Source organism: Xiphophorus hellerii, chromosome 23 (genome assembly GCF_003331165.1).
Source record: "Xiphophorus hellerii strain 12219 chromosome 23, Xiphophorus_hellerii-4.1, whole genome shotgun sequence".
In the NCBI taxonomy this organism is placed as follows: Eukaryota; Metazoa; Chordata; class Actinopteri; order Cyprinodontiformes; family Poeciliidae; genus Xiphophorus; species Xiphophorus hellerii.
The window spans coordinates 12,186,598-12,209,882 of record NC_045694.1 but is presented as its reverse complement, the minus strand read 5'-3'; the positions used below and the strand labels follow the sequence as shown (position 1 = coordinate 12,209,882).

General features: G+C 37.0%; 1 protein-coding gene across 1 annotated transcript; it reads right to left on the bottom strand.

Moving 5' to 3' along the window:
- Positions 1 to 721: 721 nt before the first annotated feature.
- Positions 722 to 16,670, bottom strand: emx3 (empty spiracles homeobox 3). The gene is given in 4 exon segments (XM_032555519.1): positions 722 to 2,735; positions 2,737 to 2,868; positions 7,380 to 7,564; positions 15,841 to 16,670. Coding segments are annotated over 4 exon segments (741 nt in total). The 5' UTR covers positions 16,229 to 16,670; the 3' UTR covers positions 722 to 2,699.
- Positions 16,671 to 23,285: the final 6,615 nt, after the last annotated feature.

The following is a 23,285-nucleotide window of genomic DNA, read 5'->3' as shown; positions in this document are numbered from 1 at the left end:
GATTTACTGAAGCCAGAAAAAAGGCCCCAGGCTGTAGGTGGAGCCGGACACCAGGCCGGGAACCGCTACAGCTGCCGCAGATCAGCTGCATCCCGAGGACAAAAAAAGAACCAGCCGCTGCGTCCTCCGATGGATATTTGGTCTGTTTGACGTCCACATATTTGAACCCATGTCGTCAGAAATGTTTCATGCTATTTAAATATACCCAAATCTTCATTTGTCATATGTCATGCAGAACTATTGGGACTGGACAAAACTAAATATCTTGTGGCATAAATATACGCGTTTTTAAAAAATTATTTATTCCAATAATAATTGTATTAAATATTGAAATAGTTTTTATTAGTTTTATTGTATTTTTGAATTGCAGTTCTAGAAACTTATAGTTTGCCTAGAAGTACTAAACTGTGACATGGCAGCCAAATTTTAAAAACGCGAAACTATTAATAAATTAAAATATTAATTGTTATAAATTCAAATGTAATCAGATTCAAATGAGCATAATTTAGAAAAATACATAAATAATGAATGCAACATTTTAAAGAGAACAAATATTTTTATTTACTTAATTGGAAATGATGATGTTAAATTCTTCTTATTTTGAACATTGTGAATCACTCCATTTATCAATAAATAGGAAATTAACCTAAAGAGAAAAATCAAAATGAGAAAAGAAAATCAACTATAAAAAACGAATTAAGCAAACAAAAAAACATTTTAATTGTATTTCTTTTATTTATTTATTTATTTTTCTCCAAACTGAGCACAGGGCGTACAAAGCTCCTTTCATCTTCTCAGAGGTTGTACAGTTAGTGCATTCGGTCCTAAAAGAATGAAAAAATAGATCTGACTAAGTAGAAGTAGAAGTGCTACATGAGGAGAAGATGAGGTAAATCTGTCCAGACGGAAGAAAAAACTAATGTACTGATGCAGAGAAAAAACAAAAACACACATCATCGTCATTAATAATATTATCGTTATATACACACATTAGATGCATAGAATACTTTCTCATCCAGTTTTTACATAAATACCTATATACTCCACCCCAGAAAAACAGCTGATCTGGGATCCTACTAGTTTCTGTACCTGTTGCTGTGCTTTGAAATGAAAAGCTGCATTTTCCTGCATTTTTTTTCTTTTTTTGTGCGTAATTTTCGTAAGTCAGATTTCGCTTACATAATTACCTCAAACAAAGATTGGCATTCCAGATTTTTTTCTGTTGGTGAGGAAAACAAAAGCTGCTGAATTAGTTCTCCATAAAGGAACCTGAACAAACCACAGGATTTTGAAACAGAATGCAACAGCAAGCCTAAAAATTTGAGCTCAGCTCGGAATTTTGCATTCAGAAATTAATAGCTGAGTCAACACCAGGTTCTCCAAGTTCAGGGTTTAGAGTGAATGTAATTAAAAAGTCATCCAGTCAGTGTTGCTCAGTGTATTTCATACAAGTTTGTGCAGATCCATTTTAGTTTACATTCCTCATGAAATGAAGAGCCATTTATGGGGTTTTTTTTCGGTTTCTAAGAATGTGGTTGGATTGTAGCAAATTTGGAGAACCTCGGTTCGGTGTGGGGCGATGGTGCACTCTTACTACTGACTAAGCAGCTGAACTCATACCGGTCATTCATGGTGTGAGTTCAGGACCCTCCTACAATGTTCCTACCACCTCAGACTAACACCAATACTATTGATGATGTTGTTTTACTGATAAACCACTTTGATAAGGAAGTTTTGCGCATCCTTGAAACCCTCAGAGAACTTTCATGATTTATTATCTGTAATGAGGGAGCACATTGATTCTTAATTACCATCTAAAAACCTGCCCAAGACTCATCTGAATTCTTGCAGGGTTCTTAAAAAATAGAAGGGTCTTATTCAGTGTGAAGGAGTCCTGTTTCTATCAGCTTTAATTTAACTGCATATGGGAACACAGGATAGGAAAATACAAACTTACAAAAAAATTTAGCTGACTTTATTTATTTCTGCAATAAGTTTTGAGCAAAGCTATCATCCGTCACATCTAATCGTCTGGAATTCCTTATTGAAAATTGAGGGGGAAGCAATAGACTCAAAATCTTTCAGTTTGAGGGTTTTGGAAGCAGCTTTGCCTCAAACACCTTCAGTCTGGATTGTCAAAAATCTCACAGACTAATGCTTTTGAACAAACTCCCGGAAGGTTCCTCCTTCCTCTCTGTTGAAGGAACATTGTTTCTCCCAGAATGCCTGTGAGCTGGTTCAGAAACCTGCAGCCCAGCAGCTTTGAAAGTCTTTTTTTCTGTTTAATTTTCAGGACACAGTCTTTGTTTGGCACCAGAACCAAAGTCAGGTTATTATCCTCTTTTGCCTCTTGGAAGCATTGAAACCTCGTCAGTCCAAATCTGACAGAAAGTTTTCTTTTTTCTTAGGAAAACAACCCTCTGTTCTTCTTTTCCTTTTCCATTGTCCAGAACAGAAAGGTTCATCGTCCATCTGTCAGTCCATAGCAATAAAAGCTGTCTGTGTCTATATGTATGTGTTCATATGTGTGTTCGGTTTTACTCTGCAGTGTGTGTAATCTTGCAGTGAAAAGGGTTAAACCTTATTTTTGACTAAAAGTCACAGGTCTCAATTCTAATGTATTTATTTACTTTTTTAAATTCAAATCAATGTATTTTTTGTGTGTGTATATATGAGATGGCGCAGAGACAACATGTAGTCTAATCGTCGCTGATGACATCCACGTCCTCGCTGCCAGGCCTGCTGCGTCGCTGCTCTCCAGCGGCTGACGTGTTGGCTGCCCTTCCTCTTCTGCTGAGCTTCAGGAGACTCTTCCTCCAACTTCTGCCGCTTGTGCTTTGTCCTGCGGTTCTGAAACCACACTTTTACCTGCACACACAAACACACGCCGTCACATCACAATACAAGGTTCATGTGAAGCTTGGATGTTGAAAATGTCTGCTTACGCTTACTGCTTTTGGTTTTCTGTGGTTTAAGATCTGAATAATCCAAAATTACTCTTGAAATGGCAATCTCTCACATGCTAAGAACTGGTAAGCATTGCTGCTGCTAAAGGTGATTCTATAAGCTACTGTTTTCATTTAACACTTTTTAAAGCAAATAATGGTACAGGCACTTTATATCTAACATTGGATTTACCTCATTTCATGACAAAGCAAAATTTAAAAAAAGTTTGTTTTCACATTTTGATAAATAAATTTGGTTAACCATGATTTTAACCAATTTATTTGAACTTTCCAAATTCCCAAATGCTAGTTTTTGTTTTGAGCATTTGTGACTCTCATAGTTTCAGAGTCGAAACTCTGAAAAGTTTCAACTCTGCAGGATTTTAGAAAAAGAACATTATTAAGTGCAAAGGTGTGACAGTCATTAAACACTGAAGATTTCTACTGCTTGTAGGTGTTATGATTTTGGTGTTTTCCAGAGGTGTTCCATTAGTTTAGATCTAATGATGTTCTCAGCAATACAGTCAAGTAAATGTGTCTTGTGTTCACATATAAAGATGTATCTTTTCACTAAAGGATTTACAGACATGAAGCATGCTTTAATTTCTTCCCGATTCCAATGATATTAAACTAATTAAGTTCCGTCTGATTAGAATCTGTCAATTAAATAAGCTGGAACCCACAGAATCCACTTTGTTTTGGGTAGTTAAAACACAGAAGCTGTTTCCTCCAACTGCAAACATGCCTGAGAACAATGACGAGCCATTTGGAAATCGTCGCACAGCTACCAGCCATAACCACAACAAGCTGTGATTCTGTCACTGATAGGAATGATTGTGTGAGAGCAACTCGGTGATTTAAGACCTTTTCGCTGGTAAAACATGACCATGACATGTAGAGCTGTTCAAACTTGCTGAGCTGGCTCCAAGATCTTGTTGCGCAACCTGTCAGAGGCTTGTAAACTCTAGATCAGCATGATAGATGCTCTAATTACCTTCAAACATCAGATAGGTTTACCACAGATTCTACTGAGGATTCAAAGTAACACTTCTTCTTTACAGTGAAGAGAAAAACAAAGACAAGAAGAGATACCATTAAGTGAAAGATTTTTTCTGATATATTCAGTTAATCTATTAAATCAGGTTTTTGATATATTAGTACAGACTGAAAATGCAAGAGCAATCATTAACAACTGATTTTATTGCCATATTTTAAAGTAGCCTTTAAAGAAAGTTAATAAATTCCTTGATTAATGTTTCTGTAATCTGATTTTTGTATAGCTGAAAACACAGGCTATTTGGATAAATATGAAACATAATTTTTAAAAAAGTACTTTAATGAAGCTGGCTGGGTTTGTTTTCAGAAGGATTACCCAACAGACAAACTTCTGCTGCTCAGCATCAAGAGGGAGCACATCCACGATGTAGAGCCCACGCACACTGGCATGATTTGTAATGGAAAACTTCAAGTTTGACTGACCATGCCAGCCTCATACCAAGGCTAAAACCTTGCTACACTGACAGCACTTTGTGTAAGAAACTGCAACACTCTGTCCAGCTGTAATGACCAATTCATTTCTCATATGACCATAATACTGGCCCATGCTTAGTTGATCTTTATTTTCCCACTGGATGATAAACAAAAGGCACTTTTTCAAAACTGATAGTGTAGACCCAGAAACCCAGATATTTCTGTACCTGCCTAGTCCATTCAGGGTCCGGAGACATGGTTTCTATTTCTAGTGATCAATGTGTGTAAGGCAGGGTAAACCCCGGATAGACTGTCAGTCCATCACAAGACAATATTCGAGACATACAACCATGCACACTAACACTTGCACAAAGGACAATTTGGCCAATTAGCTTAACGTACATGTTTAGTAGGAGGAAGCCAGAAAGAACCGGGGACTCCCACTGGTCCACCATATAGCCTAACCTGCTCCATATAAAGGGAAAATTCACAAATCAAACAGGATCATTGAAAATATCCTGGCACAGATAAAGGACCCAAAGGTTGATACCAATGATACAATCTGAGAGAGAGCTGTGTCAGTTTCTGGACTGGGTTGTGGTCCCGTGCAGTGTACCTCAAGGAATAGAAATGTGAATAGGCTGCTAACATCTAGGAAATGATTAGCATGAAAGAAAGCATCTCTCTGGTGCAAAAATGACCAGGGAATATTAGCCTGATAAAAAAAACACTCTCTTGTTTTTTTGTGTTGCTCTGCAAAGAAGGTCCAGACCCTCAGCTATTGAGAAACAATTGTTTGCTGGAGGCGTGGGCCCTGTTGAAGCTTTAAATTTTACGCAGTTGATAATATTTGACTATGACGGTATGAAGCTTACCGTAAATTGCCTGCAAGGTAAAAAATAATCTGCCACTGCGAAAAGAGAAGTGTTGAGCTGAATGAGATGGTCGTTAATGTTAACTCAATATTTGCAACAATATTCACTTCATGTGCTCCAATTGGTATAACTACAAGCGGACCACAATTCACAAATTCTCCTTCTGTTCACTGATTGACCTGTAGAAATCCTACCAGAAAAATCTAGATCTATGGGAGAAATGTCAGAAAGCAGATGAAAATTGAGCAGAGTTGTGCAGGATGGCAGAATGGCAATTGTTTTGCAAAATTTTGCATGAATATTTTCTGTATTATCAACAGTTCAGAGGGGTCTTTTTGGATCGTCAGATACAAAAATGACATACTTTCCTGGTGAGCAGTTCTGTTCACACATCAAAAACAAACATCCAAAACATGCACAGCACCAACATTTTTCACTCTTAGTGTAAAGATTCAATTATTTAACGCAGTGGTGGTTTAGATGATTCTTATGAAAACTAATATAAATTAAGTAGATTTTTATAAGACCTGCGTCACTTTTTCTCTGCAGGGCCCCTTGTAGCCCCCAGCAGTAAGAATTAAAAATTTATTGGCACTTATTTGGACGCCAGCCCTGAGATGTCCCGCAGGAACGTTGATCACTTGATCATTACTGCCTGTAAAGGCGCGCTGATTGCACAAAGCTGTGACTTATGAGTGATTAATAACCGCCGCTGGCAAGTGACTGGCAGAGCTGCGTCCTTCTCTTCCTGTCTGCTGTTGTGAAATGAGCTCATAATTTATGAATCACATCGTTTCACTGGCGTCAGGAGTCCAACCACCGCACCGACTTGATGACAAACACCATCCTGAGAAAAGGATGAGTTCGCTGACTAATTGCCTACTCAGCATTCCTCACAATGCAAAGAACACACACTGACATCACAGCTAATAATGCCACTGAGCAGAGCAGCATATATGTATATATGTGTGTGTATGTATATTTAGTGTGCAGATTATTAATTTAGTCATGATCTGGCATAGTTCTATCCACTAGATGACAGCCAAGTATTTATGGCTGTATGCTTGGTGGTGTGCCCTGAAAATGCATCAACAGACAAGAGAGGCATACTGTACAAGTGGAATGACATAAATTTGCAACAAGAGTCCAGTCTGAGTCAGTTAAAATCACTTTAGCGTCTTTGATTAATCAGATTTGTCCCAAAAAAAATATAGATTTTTTTTTTAACTGTCAATCTTGACCAAGCAACATCTGCAGTGTAGCTTTACCAAAAGCTTCTGCAAAGAAATATATATAGTTTATCACTTTAGAAAATTGATGAACCTTTGGTTTATAAGACCTGTGATTAGGAAACTTCACAGATCTTAATCCTCGTTGAGAAAAAGTGGTCAGTTCTCAAAAACTAACATGAAGAAACTGAGGGCAGCAAATGAACTCCAAAGAGTGATAAGGTAAGACTAGATCCCCATCAGTCTGCATTTGAATCAGAGGTTGGTATCCAATATGTCAGATGAATTACAAAAGAAGAAAAAATTTTCTTTGGTATACTTTGGTCATTCTGTTTTCTTTACTCTGCTTTTTAAAATAATTATTTAGGTAGAAGACAAACTCAGGCGGAGCTTAAGGCAAGATTCGGTAAGCCGGACTGATTTGCTAACCCTCATTTCTTATCTGTTCTGAAAAATATCAGTCATATCTGCAATGATTTATGTGTCCCACTGGTTCATTATTCCCAGAGTTGTCAGTAACTGTTTGAACTGAAATCTTATTTTCCGTCTGTCAAAAATTTCTTAATATATTCAACTCCAGAAATGGGATCCAGTTGTTTCTTTTGGATAGACCGTCAGTAACAAAGAAACGTCAAAGCAACTAAAAAAACAATACATGATTATTATAAAAAGACAATACAAGATTATTATAAAAAGACTATTATAAAAAAGATATGGCTGCTTTAAGGCAGATCTGTTGCTTCAGGACTTGAACTCAGTACTGTCAGCTTTTTTTGTCTAACTTTAATATTTACCATAACAAACATCTTGTCTGAACTGCCCCATCATGCACCTCTGCCTCTGTTTCCAAGATGCCTCACCTGTGTCTCAGTCAAGCACAGCCCACTCGCCAGTTGCTTCCTCTCAGCTCCGACTACGTAATGGTTTTTTTCAAAAGCTCGCTCCAAGCGCAGCAGCTGGGAAGGTGAGAAAGCCGTTCGGATCCGTTTGGGCTTTCTGGAGAATGGGCCGTGAAGCAACAGGTTCTCTGGACTGCTGTCCTCTCCTGAAAAACAAACAAAATTCAAACAGTTGTAACTCTTTGTATTCGCTTGACTTCTTTTATTGCCATTCTGCAGTAAAATATAATGTATCCAGTGGACCACAAGGTAATCATTAATGAAAATAAAATTGTGAAAAAAAATTTAAAAAGTAGACTGGAAACAAAAAAACGGATAAGCTACGCTAAATTAAGAGCTTATGCATGTTCAATATCACCTACTGATGTTTATCTCATCTGCAGTGTAGCTTGACATCCTCCTTTTTAATTTTTTGATGAGAAGAAAAGTTGGAATGCCGTATTTGGTCCTGAATCTTATCTGGAGGCTAAAGACCACCCTGCATGCAGCCTGAAAGGCTGAAGTCAGGCCCAATTATCTAAAATTGCCACATTTTATTGTTGATAAATTAGAGTGTCATTGAAAGGTTCATTTATTTCAGTAACATAATTTTAAAAATAGTTTTCCGCACAAGGCTATGATGAGTATATTTCGTAGCTGAGCAGAAGTGTGGTTTCAGATTCTTCCTTGAGTTCGACTGTTCCACAAACTTTGATATTTTCCTCTGGTCCAATAAATCTGAATCAAGTTCTACACAGTCATTACAGTTATTTAAGTCAGGTCTGTTGAAGCAGAAGCATAAACTGATCAGCAAATGTAAAAAAAATTAGAAAAAATAAGGTCATGCCAAAGCATGTAGATACCTATAAAAAACGTGAAAATCTAGACTCTAAAAATACTTTCATATTACCACGGCTATAAATAATACTATAGTTAGGAGTCAGTCACATGTTAGGAAACCTTTAGAGATTTACACATTTAGTGGATAGGTTCTGTAGTAATTTATTTAACTTCATTAGAGAAACTGGCTAGTGTTTGATAAATATGACGGTGATAACTGTTTGGCATAGTTTAAGTGTAACATTTCACATGAGCTAATACTGAGCTCCCGAGTGTTTAAAGGAGCCCTTGAACTTCAATTCCCAGGGGTCAGCGTGGTTTTTAAATTCATATCTGAAAGTGGGCTGTCAGTTTTGAAAATCTTTTCTTTTATTGGTCTCATGTCTAATTTTCTGAAAAACTGAATTTATGTTTTTTGTTAGCATTAAGCCAGAGTTTTCAAAATGAACAGAAATGAACACCGCGTGTAATGGGTTTTTGTAAGAGTTTCACGTTTTGGTTTGAAGTGCTGATATAAATAAACAGTTTTACTGACATTAGGATTTATTCAGATTAACCTGTTTTTCAAGATTCAATCATTTCAGTTGCAATCAGTTACTTTATTCCATCAAAACAAAACTGGAGCTGAAAGCAAGAAAGTATAAAACTTCTGAGACCTGAACAGTCAGACTGACTAATGTCTCTGTCTTTGCCCTGTATGGTGAGGATATAAACATGGAGGCAGTCCTTTTCCACATTATTCCCACACAAAAATGTCCCTAAAAGCCTAGTTCATTGTTTCTAGACATGCAATGATCACTTCTTCAGTTTTATTTCTGAACTGAGCAAAAATGCAGAGCTCCTAGTTGTTGCAACACGCCTTTGTATGTCTATTTGTTCTGCCTAATCTGAACAAACACCTTGTCTGTTTGACATTTGCATCTGAATCAAGAGTTGAGCCGCAAACTGAAATTGAAACGCTCATCAACAAACATAAAAAAGATTGGGAGAAACGTGAATGGGTTTGCTCAGATCCCAGAGCTCTGGTTGTGGATCCTGTTGCTCTGCTGGGTTTCATCTCTGCACCAGAAACAAAAAAGGTTCTGATAATATTTCAGAACCTCAGTGAGAAAGGTTTCTTTTGCATGTGAAACATTTAGAAACTATTGCTGTGTGGTCATTAGATTGAGACGATTCAGTCTGTGAAGAAGATGTTTTGAACAGAAGAGATGTACGCCCTACTTTTAATATCTGTAATGTTCTGCAATTTAAAGTTAGTCAGTGCAAATTAACAAAAACACAGATGCTGGGGAGACTCCTGTTTGACTGACAGAAAATAAATCCTATGGAGCTCCTGACATGACTCTTGTATTTTGATACATCATAAATTAGAATCTAAAAATAAAAATATAGCAGTCGAGCATCTCAATCTGGGTTTAGGAATATTTAAGTTCAGAAATTCAAAAAATGTTTTTTAAAAATTCTTTGAAGAAAATGAGTTGCAAAAACAACTAAAAAGATAAGGTTTTAATTTTAAACATGAAATATTTATATATAAGCTATAGGTTTATAATTTATTTTTATCAAAAGAATATTTTTTTGCATTTCAAAAATGTGCTTCAAACCAGATTTTAAACCAAAAATAACCTTTATTTAACCAGATAAATACTTTATTGAGATCGACAATCTATTTTTCATGAGGGACCAATGTTTGTTTTGTTTTAGCCAAGAAGCGAGCTTATGCGTCGATGTTCAAACCACAAATGAAAAACGTTTTAACCAGATGCAGCTTTGCTAACTCAAGCTATCTAAAACCCTGTCCTTTATAGCGCTAACCGACTTTATTTCCATGCAGATCGTTTGTTGCGTTTTTCCATCTCGGTTTGTCTAATTTTACTGAGGTTCTAAAGCTAGTCTTCTCACTTTTGGGGCGAACTCGAGTCTCATTTGTTTACGAGGCGAAGCGGTTGAAAACTCCGTGTGACAGCGACGCTGAAACGGTTTCTTTGTTTCTTCGCCCCAAACCGACGCGCAGCTTCTGCTTTCATTTTTCCTGACTGTTTATTGAAATTGCACGTAAATCTATCAATACGTTTTTACATACAAACAAATATACGCTTGGGTTCCTTTTAGCCCGCTGAAAAGGAGTTGCGGCCGCCATCACGCTCTACGCAAAAGAGCGGGTTGTACGACAATGATGGCGGGCGGAGAGCCGGCACGTACGGGGCACCTTTTATCTGGCGTTAGCCGTCTTATTCACATGCAAATTCAGAGCCGTGACTAGTGGCCGTCATGGTTTGCAAATGTTTCTGTTCAATGTCAAATGATGCTGTAATGTAGCAACTGCTCGAATCGAAAAAATTAATCCGCAAAACTGAAAAATTCCATATCTACTCTAATTTTCTCCTCATTTTCCAGTTTTAACTAATGAAAGAGATTAAAATGGTTATTGAGATATTTGAAAAGTTTAATCACTAGCTAACAGCTTATCTGGGAAGTAAAGTGACATCTTAATTTTGATATGAACAAGAACAGAAAAATCTTTTGATTTTACCCTCTGTAAAATACGCTCCGGTGTGTAGCACAAACAGAGAACAGTTTGTTTTTATTAATGTTGATAAGATGCATGTTTATTTATTTATTAAAATTTTAAGAAGCATGTTTATTAGAAATTAGCATTTAGTTTCCTACAGACGCTTCTGCAGTATCCCTTTTTAAATTAAGTCTTTCAAGTAGGGAGGACATGGACCTCGATAAACTCTGAATGAATCTTCATCATAGATGCAGAACAAAGATTAGCAACAGCAGAAATTCAGAAGAAAACAGAAATGCATCTCTGAATCAGGATAAATAAAACTTCAGGAGAAACATCAGGCATCACATTAACTAGAGATTACTGTCATTTCTATTCCTCAGCTAAAGTTTTTCAACACTCTTGCTGTTTAACTTGGAACCTTCAGTAGTAACCCCACAACTCCTCCAATGGTTGATGCATTGTGCTGAGCAGATGAAGCAGTTGATTATGCTAGATACTAAACCTTGCTGCACTTTAACACAGCCTGCAGCTAAGCCGGAGCTTCTGCCCTTTCCAAGAATAACGTTTCACAGTTTTCATCAGGTTAATGTCTCATCAGTGACCTCTATATTTAATATAGAAAAACGTTTCTCAGTTATAGTTCTGAGACATTTAAGCATTTGTCTTTCTGAGCAGAATTTACACTAGGAGTAAACAGAACACAGACAGGGGGAAAGAAAAACCTTCTAACTTAAACCAGACCTGTTTGCGTCAGACGATTAGCCTGCATTCAGTTCAACTGACACTATTATACTGAAATCTTCTTTTGTTGATATTTTTTGTGTAAAATTAAACTTATGCTTTTTCTGTTTTCTTAATAACGGTATAATTTGATGAATGAAAGAACAATCATTCAGAGATCGGCTGATCAGTTGGTCAAATATAAACAAAAAAAAGTCAATTTTATTAATCCGAAAAACTAAACACTCCCACCAATTTTAGTCTTTAAATGCATCAACAAACAGCACATGGTTCCATTTAACTTTCTAGATTTAGTGAGAATCGGATAAAAGTAAGTAGAAATTTATTTGCATAGCATCTTTCAAGATATAAATCCTAAAGTGCTTCAACAAACAAAATAAATGCACAAACCAAATTTAAGCAGAAGAAACTTACGGATATGCTTTGACACGAAAATTAGAATTCTGTAATTCTTTCATTTAGGTTTAAATCTACTAGAGCTATCAAAAATGCAGTTTATTTCATGGAACTGGTTAAGCTCAGTATTAACAGGCCTAACCTCAAAGAAATAGGATATCATCAAAGAAAGGCCTAATCTCTGCAAACATAAAGCTTAACTCAGAGCAGAAAACTAAGCAACTCCAGCAACGATTTAACAACAAACTACATAAAAACAAGCTTTGTCACACCGACTCTCTGATTATGGCTTTATTTGCATCAAAGAAAGAACAGTGGCAAATTTCCTAAATAAATTAATTAATTTTAAAAACACCACTATGGCTGCTAGTGTGTCATTGACAAGCAAATTATAACTTTTACTTCCTTGCAGTTACTTTCAAAACACATGGTAGCATCCAAAAAGAGACACTTCTCTAAAACCAAAATGCAAAACAGATGAAGTGAGCCTTTTAAAACTGTTTCCTATATTGTAAATAAAACCTGACAGATTTTATTTTTTTAATCTGGGGAAGTATGAATGATCCCGACTAAGCTACACATATACTTTCAACATAATATTTTTTTTTTGACAAAAGCTGAACAAAAAAAAAAAAAAACACAAAAAAAACACAAAAACAAACAAAAAAACCTGTGAGTAAAAGTCCACTCTTGTTGTTAATCTATTAAATGATGACTCTTTGGCATTTCCTGACTCTGGGGAACACTCAAGTGAGTTAGCACAATGCAAAGGTTAAAAACATCAGCAATCTTAGAGAAACAAATCTGTCCATCAAACTGAATAATCTGAACTCCATCAATTGATAATAAAATATGCAAGAGCTTCGTCTCAGACTCTGCAAGTTAGTGTGTTAAATGTTCAACTCCGGTGCAGGATATGATCATTACTAAAGACTGAGTGTAAAAACGGCAAAGCACAGTGGTGGAGAGTTGATGATCTGGGCTTGTTTTACAACCACACAAACTTGAATCAAATGTGAGGTCACCCGTCGGACAGCGGAACTGGAACATCGACAGGACAATGATCAGAAACACAGCAGCAAATGCATGAATGACTGAAAAAGAAAAGAACCAACATCCCTACCTGTGGTTGGACCTGAAGGTAGCTTTGTAAGTTCAATAAACTAAAGTAGTGCTGGAAAGATGACTGGGCCACAATTCCCCGACTTCCATATAATCAGAAAATGACTGGATTTATTGCAGTAAAGTCGATTCTACAAGCAGTTAGATCATGAGAGGTGACTCTTTTAACACATGGATTTTCTAATTTGATGTAGTTCTTGTTGAATAAAAGCATTACAGTGTAATATGTGATGTGCGTTTATATTTAGTGAGTGCTAATGTTTCATGTCACGCAGAAGCGAGGACAAGGACAGTTAAACTGTTCCATGGTGTAAACTGGAGCCGGAGAAGCAGGAGCTGCAAGAGAAGTGAGACTGTCAGCTGCTTCCACATAATGAAGAAAAATGTGTCTGTATGAGAGGAGGTGCAGCAGACAGAGGAAGAGGAGGTGGACAAGAAAGGGTTAATGGGACCACCTGTGTGGGACAGGTATCAGAGACACCTCAAACCCACACTGAGACTCAGATTCATCCGCTTCTGAAAGTAGTTCTTTTGGCTGTCGTACTGTTCAGTTCTTTATTAAATGTGTTGCAAGGCTGAAGAAGTTAACTGAAGCAGAATTGTTCTCCTAAGATAAAATGTAATGAATTAATGTCAAATCAAACAGTGACAAATGTTCCCTTTGTAAATGTTAAAATCTGCATTTGTGATTTTTATCAAACCCTTAAAATAATAACGTTAATTATAAGTCATCAAAGGAGCTGCTGAGATAAAAATATCTTTAAAAATCCATTTGAAAAAATTTAATTGTTAATTCAAACTAAAAGACGCTAAAAAAAAGTCTGAACTTTAGAATGTTCAAATGATATTTTAGAAATTCTTCTAAAAAAAACCCAATGTGCACAAAAAATAATAATTATGCTAATCTAGCCTCTCTCATAACTTTTTATGAGTATATTTACACATGAAACACCAGAATTCATGTATCTAACCAGCTAAAAATGGTGGCATTAGGCAGCCTGAAATAGAATGTTACATAAGATTTTTATGATTTTGTAAAGAATAAATTATTTGAAAACTAATTTATGAGTAATTGTATAATGTGTTTTATTTAAAATCTGAGATTTGATGTGTTTTTTTGTATGAATTCTTATTTTCTGAAATATATGAATATATACTTTTTTTGCTATTTTTTTTAAAAATAAATGTTCAAAAAATGTATGACGGTATTTTTAATTTTTTTATTACAATGTTTATTATGAAATCTTTTTATAGTGCAATCATAAATTACTTCAATAAAATAATATTTTTAACCAAGTATCAATTTGAATAATGTCTCAATTAAAGTAAAATAAAATGATGATGAATTTTGGTTTAATATGATTTATCCTTCTGGCTTCAAGTTGTGTTTAAATTTGACTTATTTGCTCTAACACTTTGACAGTTTCTAAACGTATAATTAAATAAATACGAAGATATGAGAAAGTACTTCAAATAAGGTTTTATTTCATGACTGATTTAGAATTTTATACACATTAACAATTAGGTTTAGAAAAGAGAAACAATTAAAAAATCATAGAAGTTGCAGTAAAGAGTTTAAACATAAACAAATAGAAAAACTGTGATATTTTAAACAACCAATAATGTGAATAACTGAGAAAAACAAGCCGTGATGAAACGGCGCAGGTGTGAGATGAGTTCACGGGGAGTCAGAAAACTTTGTTCAAACTTGTAGGATTTTAAAAGCGACAAAAGAAGAGAACCCCGTCATTTCGTAATTTTATTTTATTTTTTACTAAACACTTCTTTTTAAGTGTAGATATTTGTTTTTTTTATCTTTATGTCTAAAACGAAAAATAAAAAAATAATAATCTGAAATAGTTTGACAAAATTATAACATTTTATTGGCAGAAATTAATTTGCAAAAGTTTTCAAGTTTAAACTAAAACGTATTTATTTATTTATTTATTGCTTTCATTTTTCCTTTAATTCCGTTCGTTGTTTTAGTTTTAGTTTTTTTTTTAGTTGGTTTAGCATGCTTTTTTTTTTCTAAGGCGTTAATTTAAGATTTAGTTTTTTATTCTAAGTTCAATATAATCAAACAAATCACTACATTTTACTTTGTTTTAACTTTATTTACGCTCCACCATTGTTTTTCCCTACTTATGTCAATAACCGCTTTATTGTATTTGCTCACTTATATTATTTTACGGCTGAAATGAATTAATCGTTTATACAATAACCATCATTTAGTGAAAATCCTACCTGCGTTCTGAACTTCTGATCTGGGTCGAACCTTCAGGTGCTACGCTTTCTGATCACTGATATGATCAGCTGCACGTGCCCCGAACGTATCTTCAGCTTATCAATTAAAACAAAACAAAAATAAAAGGGAAGAGCAAAGAAAATAAAAGAAACAAGCCCACAAAATGCTTGCTGAAAGCTTCCACTGCTTTTCGACCACAAACAAGAAAATTATTTTAATGAATTAAACAAAATGATCTATTTATAGTTGTCATTGATCTGTGATGTAGCGCTAATGATGAACGCCATTCAGCTCCATTCTATATCATAAAGCCAAGAAAAGATTCAAGCTTGGGAAAGACCAGAGATACACTTTATATGTAGCATAGTTTAATTCTGTGAGAGTGAGGGCAGTTTCCAAATAATAAGAAATTGTCTCTGGAATGCAACAACCTGAGCTTTAATGTGTACACATGAAGCAAAGTTGTGTTTAGTCAGTGTCAAAAAGAGAAGAATCTTAGAAGATCAGCAGAGACAAAGCACGGACAAACTGAATACGAAGGAGGAAAAGTTGAGTGAAGCGGCGGCGGAGCGCCCTCGGCTCACCTTGGAAGCGGTGTCCCAGGAAGCGGCTCCGCAGCACCCAGGGGTAGAAGCTGAGCGCGTCCCGATGCTGCGGGCTGAAGAAGCTCTGAGGGGGGATCTGTAGCGGGTGCAGCGGGAGCCCGCCGTGGCTCTGCGTGTGTGTCCCGGTCTCCTGCAACATCATGTCCGGGCCGGCAGAGAACAAAGTCCTCCCGCTGCCCCCCTGGAAGCAGGAGCCGAAGACCCCGGTGGCTGAAGCCGGGTGCAGAGAGTCCGGGAAGCGGAGCGCAGTGGGCCGGATGGGTTCATCCCCGGAGCTGCCCCCGCCGCCGCCGCTGTGGCTGCTCGCATCCTTCCCCACCAGAGACTCTATGGTGAAACATTTCTTGTTATTACTGTGTTGGAACATGGTGAGCGGAGAGGAAGAAGAAGAATTTCAATTATTCTCGTCCAGTTAGTCCTGTCCTTCGGACTCTTGGGGTTCAGATTCCCAAGTCTCCCATAACTCTTCCCGATTGTCGGCCTGTGCGCACCAGCCGTGCGTAAATTCCAGATTTGAGCTCCCGAGAGTTTCCTCTCTCCGCTGCAGAACGTCAACAAAAATCACAAACTTGATCCGGATCGGGGTACCGCGCGGAGTCTCCGAGCTGCTGCAGCCGAGTTTGAGCGTGTTAGCCTCGGATCAGTGGGTGTCTCCACGAACCTGCTGCCGCCTCATGCTGGAGTCTGATGAACCGGGAAAGCCTGAGCGAGCGCACATACCTGCCGGAGGTGTGCTGTGAGCATGCGCAGAGGCAGCCACTGCCACAGCCATTTTGTTGATGGGGTGGATGAGGAGGAGGAGGATGTCAAAGGTGGTGATGATAATGACTGACAGTGATGATGAGGATGATTAATATGAGGTCACAACAAATATTATTAATAGGCACGCTAATTAAAACTCATCAGCAGTGAGTGACTCATGTTCGATTTAAAGAGCTGAAAAATATTCGGGTTTTCAAAAAGAACAAAAAAAAAAAAGTGCGGTTCTGCTTTTGTTTGTTTGTTTTTGCCCATGCTCTGATGTGCCTTGTTTTATTCTCTCCGTTTGTGTAGTTTTTGACCGCTGAATATGTTATTCACCACAGCGCGTATCCCTGATGTACATTCGTTTGTTTCTTCTTTAAATATTGTTTTGTTTTTGCTTAATTACATAGAGCATTCAAATTTTTGTGGTTACTGAAAGTCGTATTTATTACAAATAAGGTTTTAGTTTGTATATTATATTTTTAATAATTATTTTTAATAACCCTGTCCAGGGTGAACCCGCCTCTCGCCGGGAACGTTAGCTGGAGATAAGCACCAGCAGCCCTCCCGACTCCACTAGGGACTAGATTATAAAGAAAACGGATGGATGGATAATTGTTGTTCATTTTGCAGCTTCGTTGGTTTTCTTTTCAGTAGTTTTATTTACCGTAAATTAGTCATTTTGTTCTTTCAAATAATGTTTTCGTTTCCATGTAGTTTTTCGTTGTTTTATCTGCTGCGCCTCTTTAATGAGTTTTATTTCAGTCTCTGATTTTTATGGTTATTTGTTTGCGTGTTTTTATTTCCTTTTTACTTTTTTGCTGCCCTGTCAGATCTTCCTCATTCTTTGGGCCATTTTATACTTTTAAATTATTTTGCATCAGTGTTGTGATGTTTAGTTGCTGCTTTTGTCTCCATTTGTTATGTAGTTAATCAGTTTTGTATCTCCCTATTTTTGATCTTTGACTTTTTGCCCTCTAAAAAACAACTGTCAGCTGTTTGACCACTACTGGATTATAATCTTACTTTCTACTCCTAACAAGACATTAATTTTATTATTCTTTTGTTCAAAATCTTGTCCAATTCTGGTTTCCATTTCTTCTGTACTTCTGTTTCATGTTTTTAATGGTTTTCTTCAGCTTATTTCTATTCTGTTTATTTATACATTTTAACTAAATTGTTAAACTCACAGAGATCCATCCGAGTCATTACATTTACATCAGTTTGAAGTTGCTGTAATGCCGTGTCAAAGTTGTACAGATACAAAAGAAGAACTCTGAACATGCCTGTGCATCCCTCAGTGACCCTGCAGGTCAAAGGTCAGATCCATTTCCTCTTCCAGTTCTTGTTGTCTTGTTAGAGCCTGGTGTTGTGACTAATGTAGACAAATTAACTTCACATCCGTCAAAATTGACTCTGACCAACTCAGCTGGAAGTTATTCAAAGCCTCAATCATGAAAATAATAAAAAAGTAAACAATTTAAATAATAATAATAATAATAATAATAATAATAATAATAAAAAGGCATTTGAATAATAAAAAAACAAAAAATCTAACTTTTGATTTTTGAATTTGGGTTGTTAATTTTAATTAATAAAAGTAATACTATAAAACAGAAAACAAATAAATACAATTAAAATGAAACAAAACTCAGAAGAAGAGTGTTGAATCCGTTCCAGCATGAAACCACAAAACATTTTTGCAGTTTTAAGCTGGTTTAGATTTACATCACCAAGACAAACCTTTCTCTCTCAACGCCCCACAACCTGTCAGAAGTGAGGACCAGTCGGACTACTTATTAAAATGTATTTAATTTTACCATCATAAGTTGTCGAAACTTCCATAAAGTGCCTCAGTAGTGTGTAACAGCAACTATCTGAGTAGCAAAAACCAGCCCATCTTACAATACAGCTGTATAAACAGTAACAAGTAATAAATAAATACATATGTAAATAAAATAAAAATAATGCTAATTCAAAGAAAAATAAAAAATAAATCTAAAATAAGTAAAATTAAATAAATCAAATGGCAGAGGAAAGAGGTCTGAACTTTCTTGTTTTATTATAAAACCATAATGAAAACATATTTTGGGTCTTCAGGATGGATTTATGGATTTAGATTATCCCACATAATTTTTCTGTTCCAGCAGGAAAATGTTTCACACATTATAGGTTGATCCCAAGTTGTCAGAGCAACAAGTCAACTCCACTAAAATAGACTTGATTTTTTTCTCAGAAGTTGTGAAAAGTTCCCTGAGAAGGAGTTTTATCTAAAAATTAGACAAAAGGGAAGATCTTTTATAGCAGATTTTTCTATAAACAAAGGTCACTTGACTGTCAAATGTTAAGCACTGAAATCTGTAGATTGAAATGAAATTCTCTAATTTATGTCTGAAAAGCCTATTTTACCGAAACAGAGTATGAATAAGGGCTGCATGTTGTATATAAGTTATTCAGTTTTTGCACCTGTTACTGAGGTGCAGGGGAACAATGCAGTCCAGAGGAATTACCACTGATGAGTCAAAGAGCTTGACTTAAAAACTGATGTCTGATTAAACTTATAGTTTTGGTAATGACTGAATGGCTGTTGGTTCTGAGGGCTTAGTTTTATTGAATGTTGATACAGAAAGGTAAGATTTTAAATGTTGATTTTTTGTCAGAACAAACATGAAGCTCTTATTTTGCCTGAGTACCCTAAGTGAGAAATCCTGATTGGTCCACTCTGCCTGGATTCAAACAGTTTGGATTCAACGTTACTGATGCCTGGTTCTGCCGTGCAGTCCAGGCCCAGATGTTGGTTTCAACCCGCGCAGTCCAGACCAGGCCTAGACTTGGCCCGGACCTGTCTCTTCCTCTGCAGCTTTGGGACCTGCAGGACAAATGCCAGCCCATTCAGGAGCCGCTAATTGTGGCCCGGCAAGCCCCTCAAAGGCCCCCTGCCTCCGGTCTGAATGGGCTGCCCTGCAGAGGCCCATGTGAACCACAGTGCCCCTTTTGCCTCCCCATCCCGTTCCCCCCATCTCCCTCGCCCGCTCCACATGTTAATTAATAGGCCTTACTTGCATATTTGGATCCTGCTCTGCTTTGATGGAAGGCAGCCATTAGCATCTATTAATTTTGCCTCTGGCGTTCCACCGGCGGCTCTGAAAAGGAGAATTAAGCGGTGTGAGTCATTGTGAGGCTGAGTTAAAGTGTGATTATTGTCCTGCAGCCTGGAGCTGTTGCTAACTGCTGCTAAGCCCTCTTGAAAGTGAAGGGGCGACTCCTCCTCATTAGTGCCCAACAACGGAAAGATATTAACAGGAAATAGCTGCAAATTTCTTTCTTCCACATTTTAATCCTTCCTTGTGAAAAGGGCACTTAAAAATGTAAAGACGCAAGCTGGAGCACAAGTACTGAGGGCAAACTGCTGCTGTGATGATACTGTAGTCCAGCTGCTGGTTGACAGATTGCAGTTTTGATTTTCAAAGCTAAATCTCCTCTGCAAACAGTTTTATAACCAAGCAAGAAAACTATTGTGCTAAAAAAGAATGTCTCAACTACAGCGGTGGTGGGAGCATCATGATGTGGGGCTATTTTGCTGCTAGTGGGACTGGGGGCCCTGTAAAATGTGAATGGATTAATTTTTGTCGCATTTACCAAATAATTCTCCAGCTTCATCACAAACTAACAGCTAGATGCCTGAAACTTGGACATGACTGCATGCTCTAGCAGGGCAGTTTTCATCCAAACTGGCTTTGGGATGGATGCAGCAGCGCTAGCATTGGGTTTCTAGGGCGGCTTTTTCAAAGCACCAACTTCAACCCCTAAAATACTATGCGCAGAAGTCTACCTTCACTGAAATTAATCAAATTAAATACATCGTTCCATTTATGGCTTTAAGAATAATCAAATATCCAGAAATATGACATAAGTTTGTTAATGTTTACAAAAAGACTGTAATTGAGGTGCACCTTCCTGAGAGACATTTCATGAAATGTTAAGTGGATATTTGTGTATGTATGTGTAAATTTGTCCCTGCAATAAATTAAAAGTTATTCACAATTCTTGTTTGTCATTCCATGCTGGAAAAAGGACTGTTAGAATATGTCCTTTAAATGTACACTTAAGATGCAAATCATTTAGATCATGACCAGAAATATGTGGACCCAAACTGAAGAAGGTTTTACAAGGCAGCTCATGTTGCTGATGAACAAAAACCAGAGTTACTGCATTTTTATCCATGTGCATCTCAATGAATCTGGTCCTTTATGTCAGGAGCTCATACATAAATCTCATAGATGTTCGAGAAGATAATCTTTATGACTGTTGCATGTGGGAGGATTTAGGTTTGACATTTAGCACAGACAGAAAAACATTTAAGACTTAAATCTAAATCTGCTTGTTGCTGTTCTAACACACGACATGCTAGAAAATGTAGTTCTGATCCTGATTAAAACAAAGCAAAATTAATGAAGTAAAACTTAACACTAAAAATGTAATTAGATTAACAGAGATGAACTGAAAGGAGAACTGTGAGGATTTCAACGTGTTTCTCTCATCTGAGCAGCACTTTGTCTGCTCTTCAGGTGTTTCCAGGTGTCTGTGTGGTGTCAGTGGGAAAGCTGTGACATGACAGCAGAGGCTTTGACCCATAGCTGCAAAAACACAAACACTTTGGTGGACATAAGACCTACTTCCTGCTGACTTAAGCTTATTTTAAATGGGGTTTTCAGTTCAAGCTCCATTTCTATGCAGGTGCATCTCAGTGAATCAGAATATTGCCAAAAAGTTACATTGTTTTAGAAACTGAATTGAATTGACATATCATATATATGGATTACACCTAGATATGCATATTCTGAGTGTTTCATTATGTTTTTTTAAATTTGGCTGTTGAAAATTCAGAAGTTAGCTTCTCATATTCAATAAGAAAAAGTTATTTATTTATTTACTTATTTATTATCACAGAAATATTGGTTTGAGTCCTACACAGTCATGTAGGCTGTGTTCATTAGTCATTTGCACCTTCCATGAGGAGAGTAAGCAACAGCAGGTCATTTCCAAAAAGCAGTGGACTGTACAGGGGCTCTATATCTAAGCATAAATAAAATTTGGTGGAAGAAAAAAAGTGAGGTAATTGAAATGTGCACAAGCAACGGAGATACGATTTGGGGACTTTGGGGAACAGTGGAGAGCTACAGAATAAGTTGTGAAGTTTCCACAATCAGTTACGACTGAGGGAGGAGGGCAGGAGATTACACCATGTTGTTTTGTTTGTCAGCCATTTAAATACAGTGCAACTGTAAAAACAGAAATAGCATTTTGTGCTTCCCAAACTTTACAGCAATTCTGACTTTATCCAATTGGTCTTGACACATAATCAAATTGCCAATACAATGCCGATGACAGTATCACTTTTTTTTTAACTCACCACTTCTTTGCTGCTGTGTGATTGGGGAAGCAGCATCAGAGCCAGCGACTCTAATAGACTGGACAAAATCATCAGGAAAGCTGGCTCTGTACTGGGACTAAGGCTGGAGTCCCTGGAAACTGTGGTGGAGAGGAGGACACTGAAGAAGGTTCTGTCTATTATGGACAATAAACAGCATCCCTCTCCACCACATAGTGGACAGACAGCAGAGCACCTTCTCACATAGACTGCTCCAGCTCCGCTGTCGTAGGGACAGATACAGGAAATCCTTCCTGCCACACGCCATCTCACTGTACAATAAAAGCTAAATCATTGTTCTGCACTAATCAGTCCAATTTTGCACAACTGCACTGTGGCACACTTGCTGTACATGTATTTACATATACATATCTGCATTTTTTGAATCTTTGCAAGGACTGCTCTTAAGTTGCTTTTTATATTAACAGCATTTTATATTTTTACAATTTATAGCATTTTATATTTTATCTACAACTACTACTCAGTGGTAGTTGTTATTGTGTCTTGTCTCTATGCTGTAACTGCGAAGTAATTTCCCTGCTGGGATGAATAAAGTACTTCTATTCTATTCTATTCTATTCTATTCTATACCAAACCAACCCGATCCATTGTCAAGGTGAGGAGGGACACCAGAATCAACAATGTAGATGAGATCAAGGCCACAATGAAAGCAACCTGAGTTCCCTTAACACCCCAGCAGAACCACTGGCTTTTTACCTTCAGGCCATGTTCCACTGACAAAGTAAAGACGCCCAGGGGACTGAGTCCAAATACTGTACAGTACCTGAACATACTTTTAGGAATCCTAACATTTCTGTTTTCTAAATCTTTATTAGTCTGATGTAAAGCAGCCTGTTAAAACAACCTGCTTGTGCAGTGCAGCGCCCCCTGGAGACAAAATTAATCTAATCTGACCAAAAACAGGTCAAAATATCTCAAACTTGGATTCATTTTCAAGCCGTAAACATGGTATAAAATTAACTGAATAAAAGCACATCTACTTTCTGTACTTTGCAAAAATAGAAACCAAACATTGTTTCTCTGACAGACACCACATAAAAAGCCAGGCTTCATCCTTTTCCTGTTTAAGAAAAAATAGAAACCTGCACTGTTCCCTTAAGGCTGCGGGATTTGTTTCTTTACTACACAGCGGCTGGGGAATTGAAACAGCTGATCTTAATAGATAAAATTCTCAGCATAAAACTAAACACTCAACAATTAACTGCCCCCTGCCGCCACCTAGCGGTCA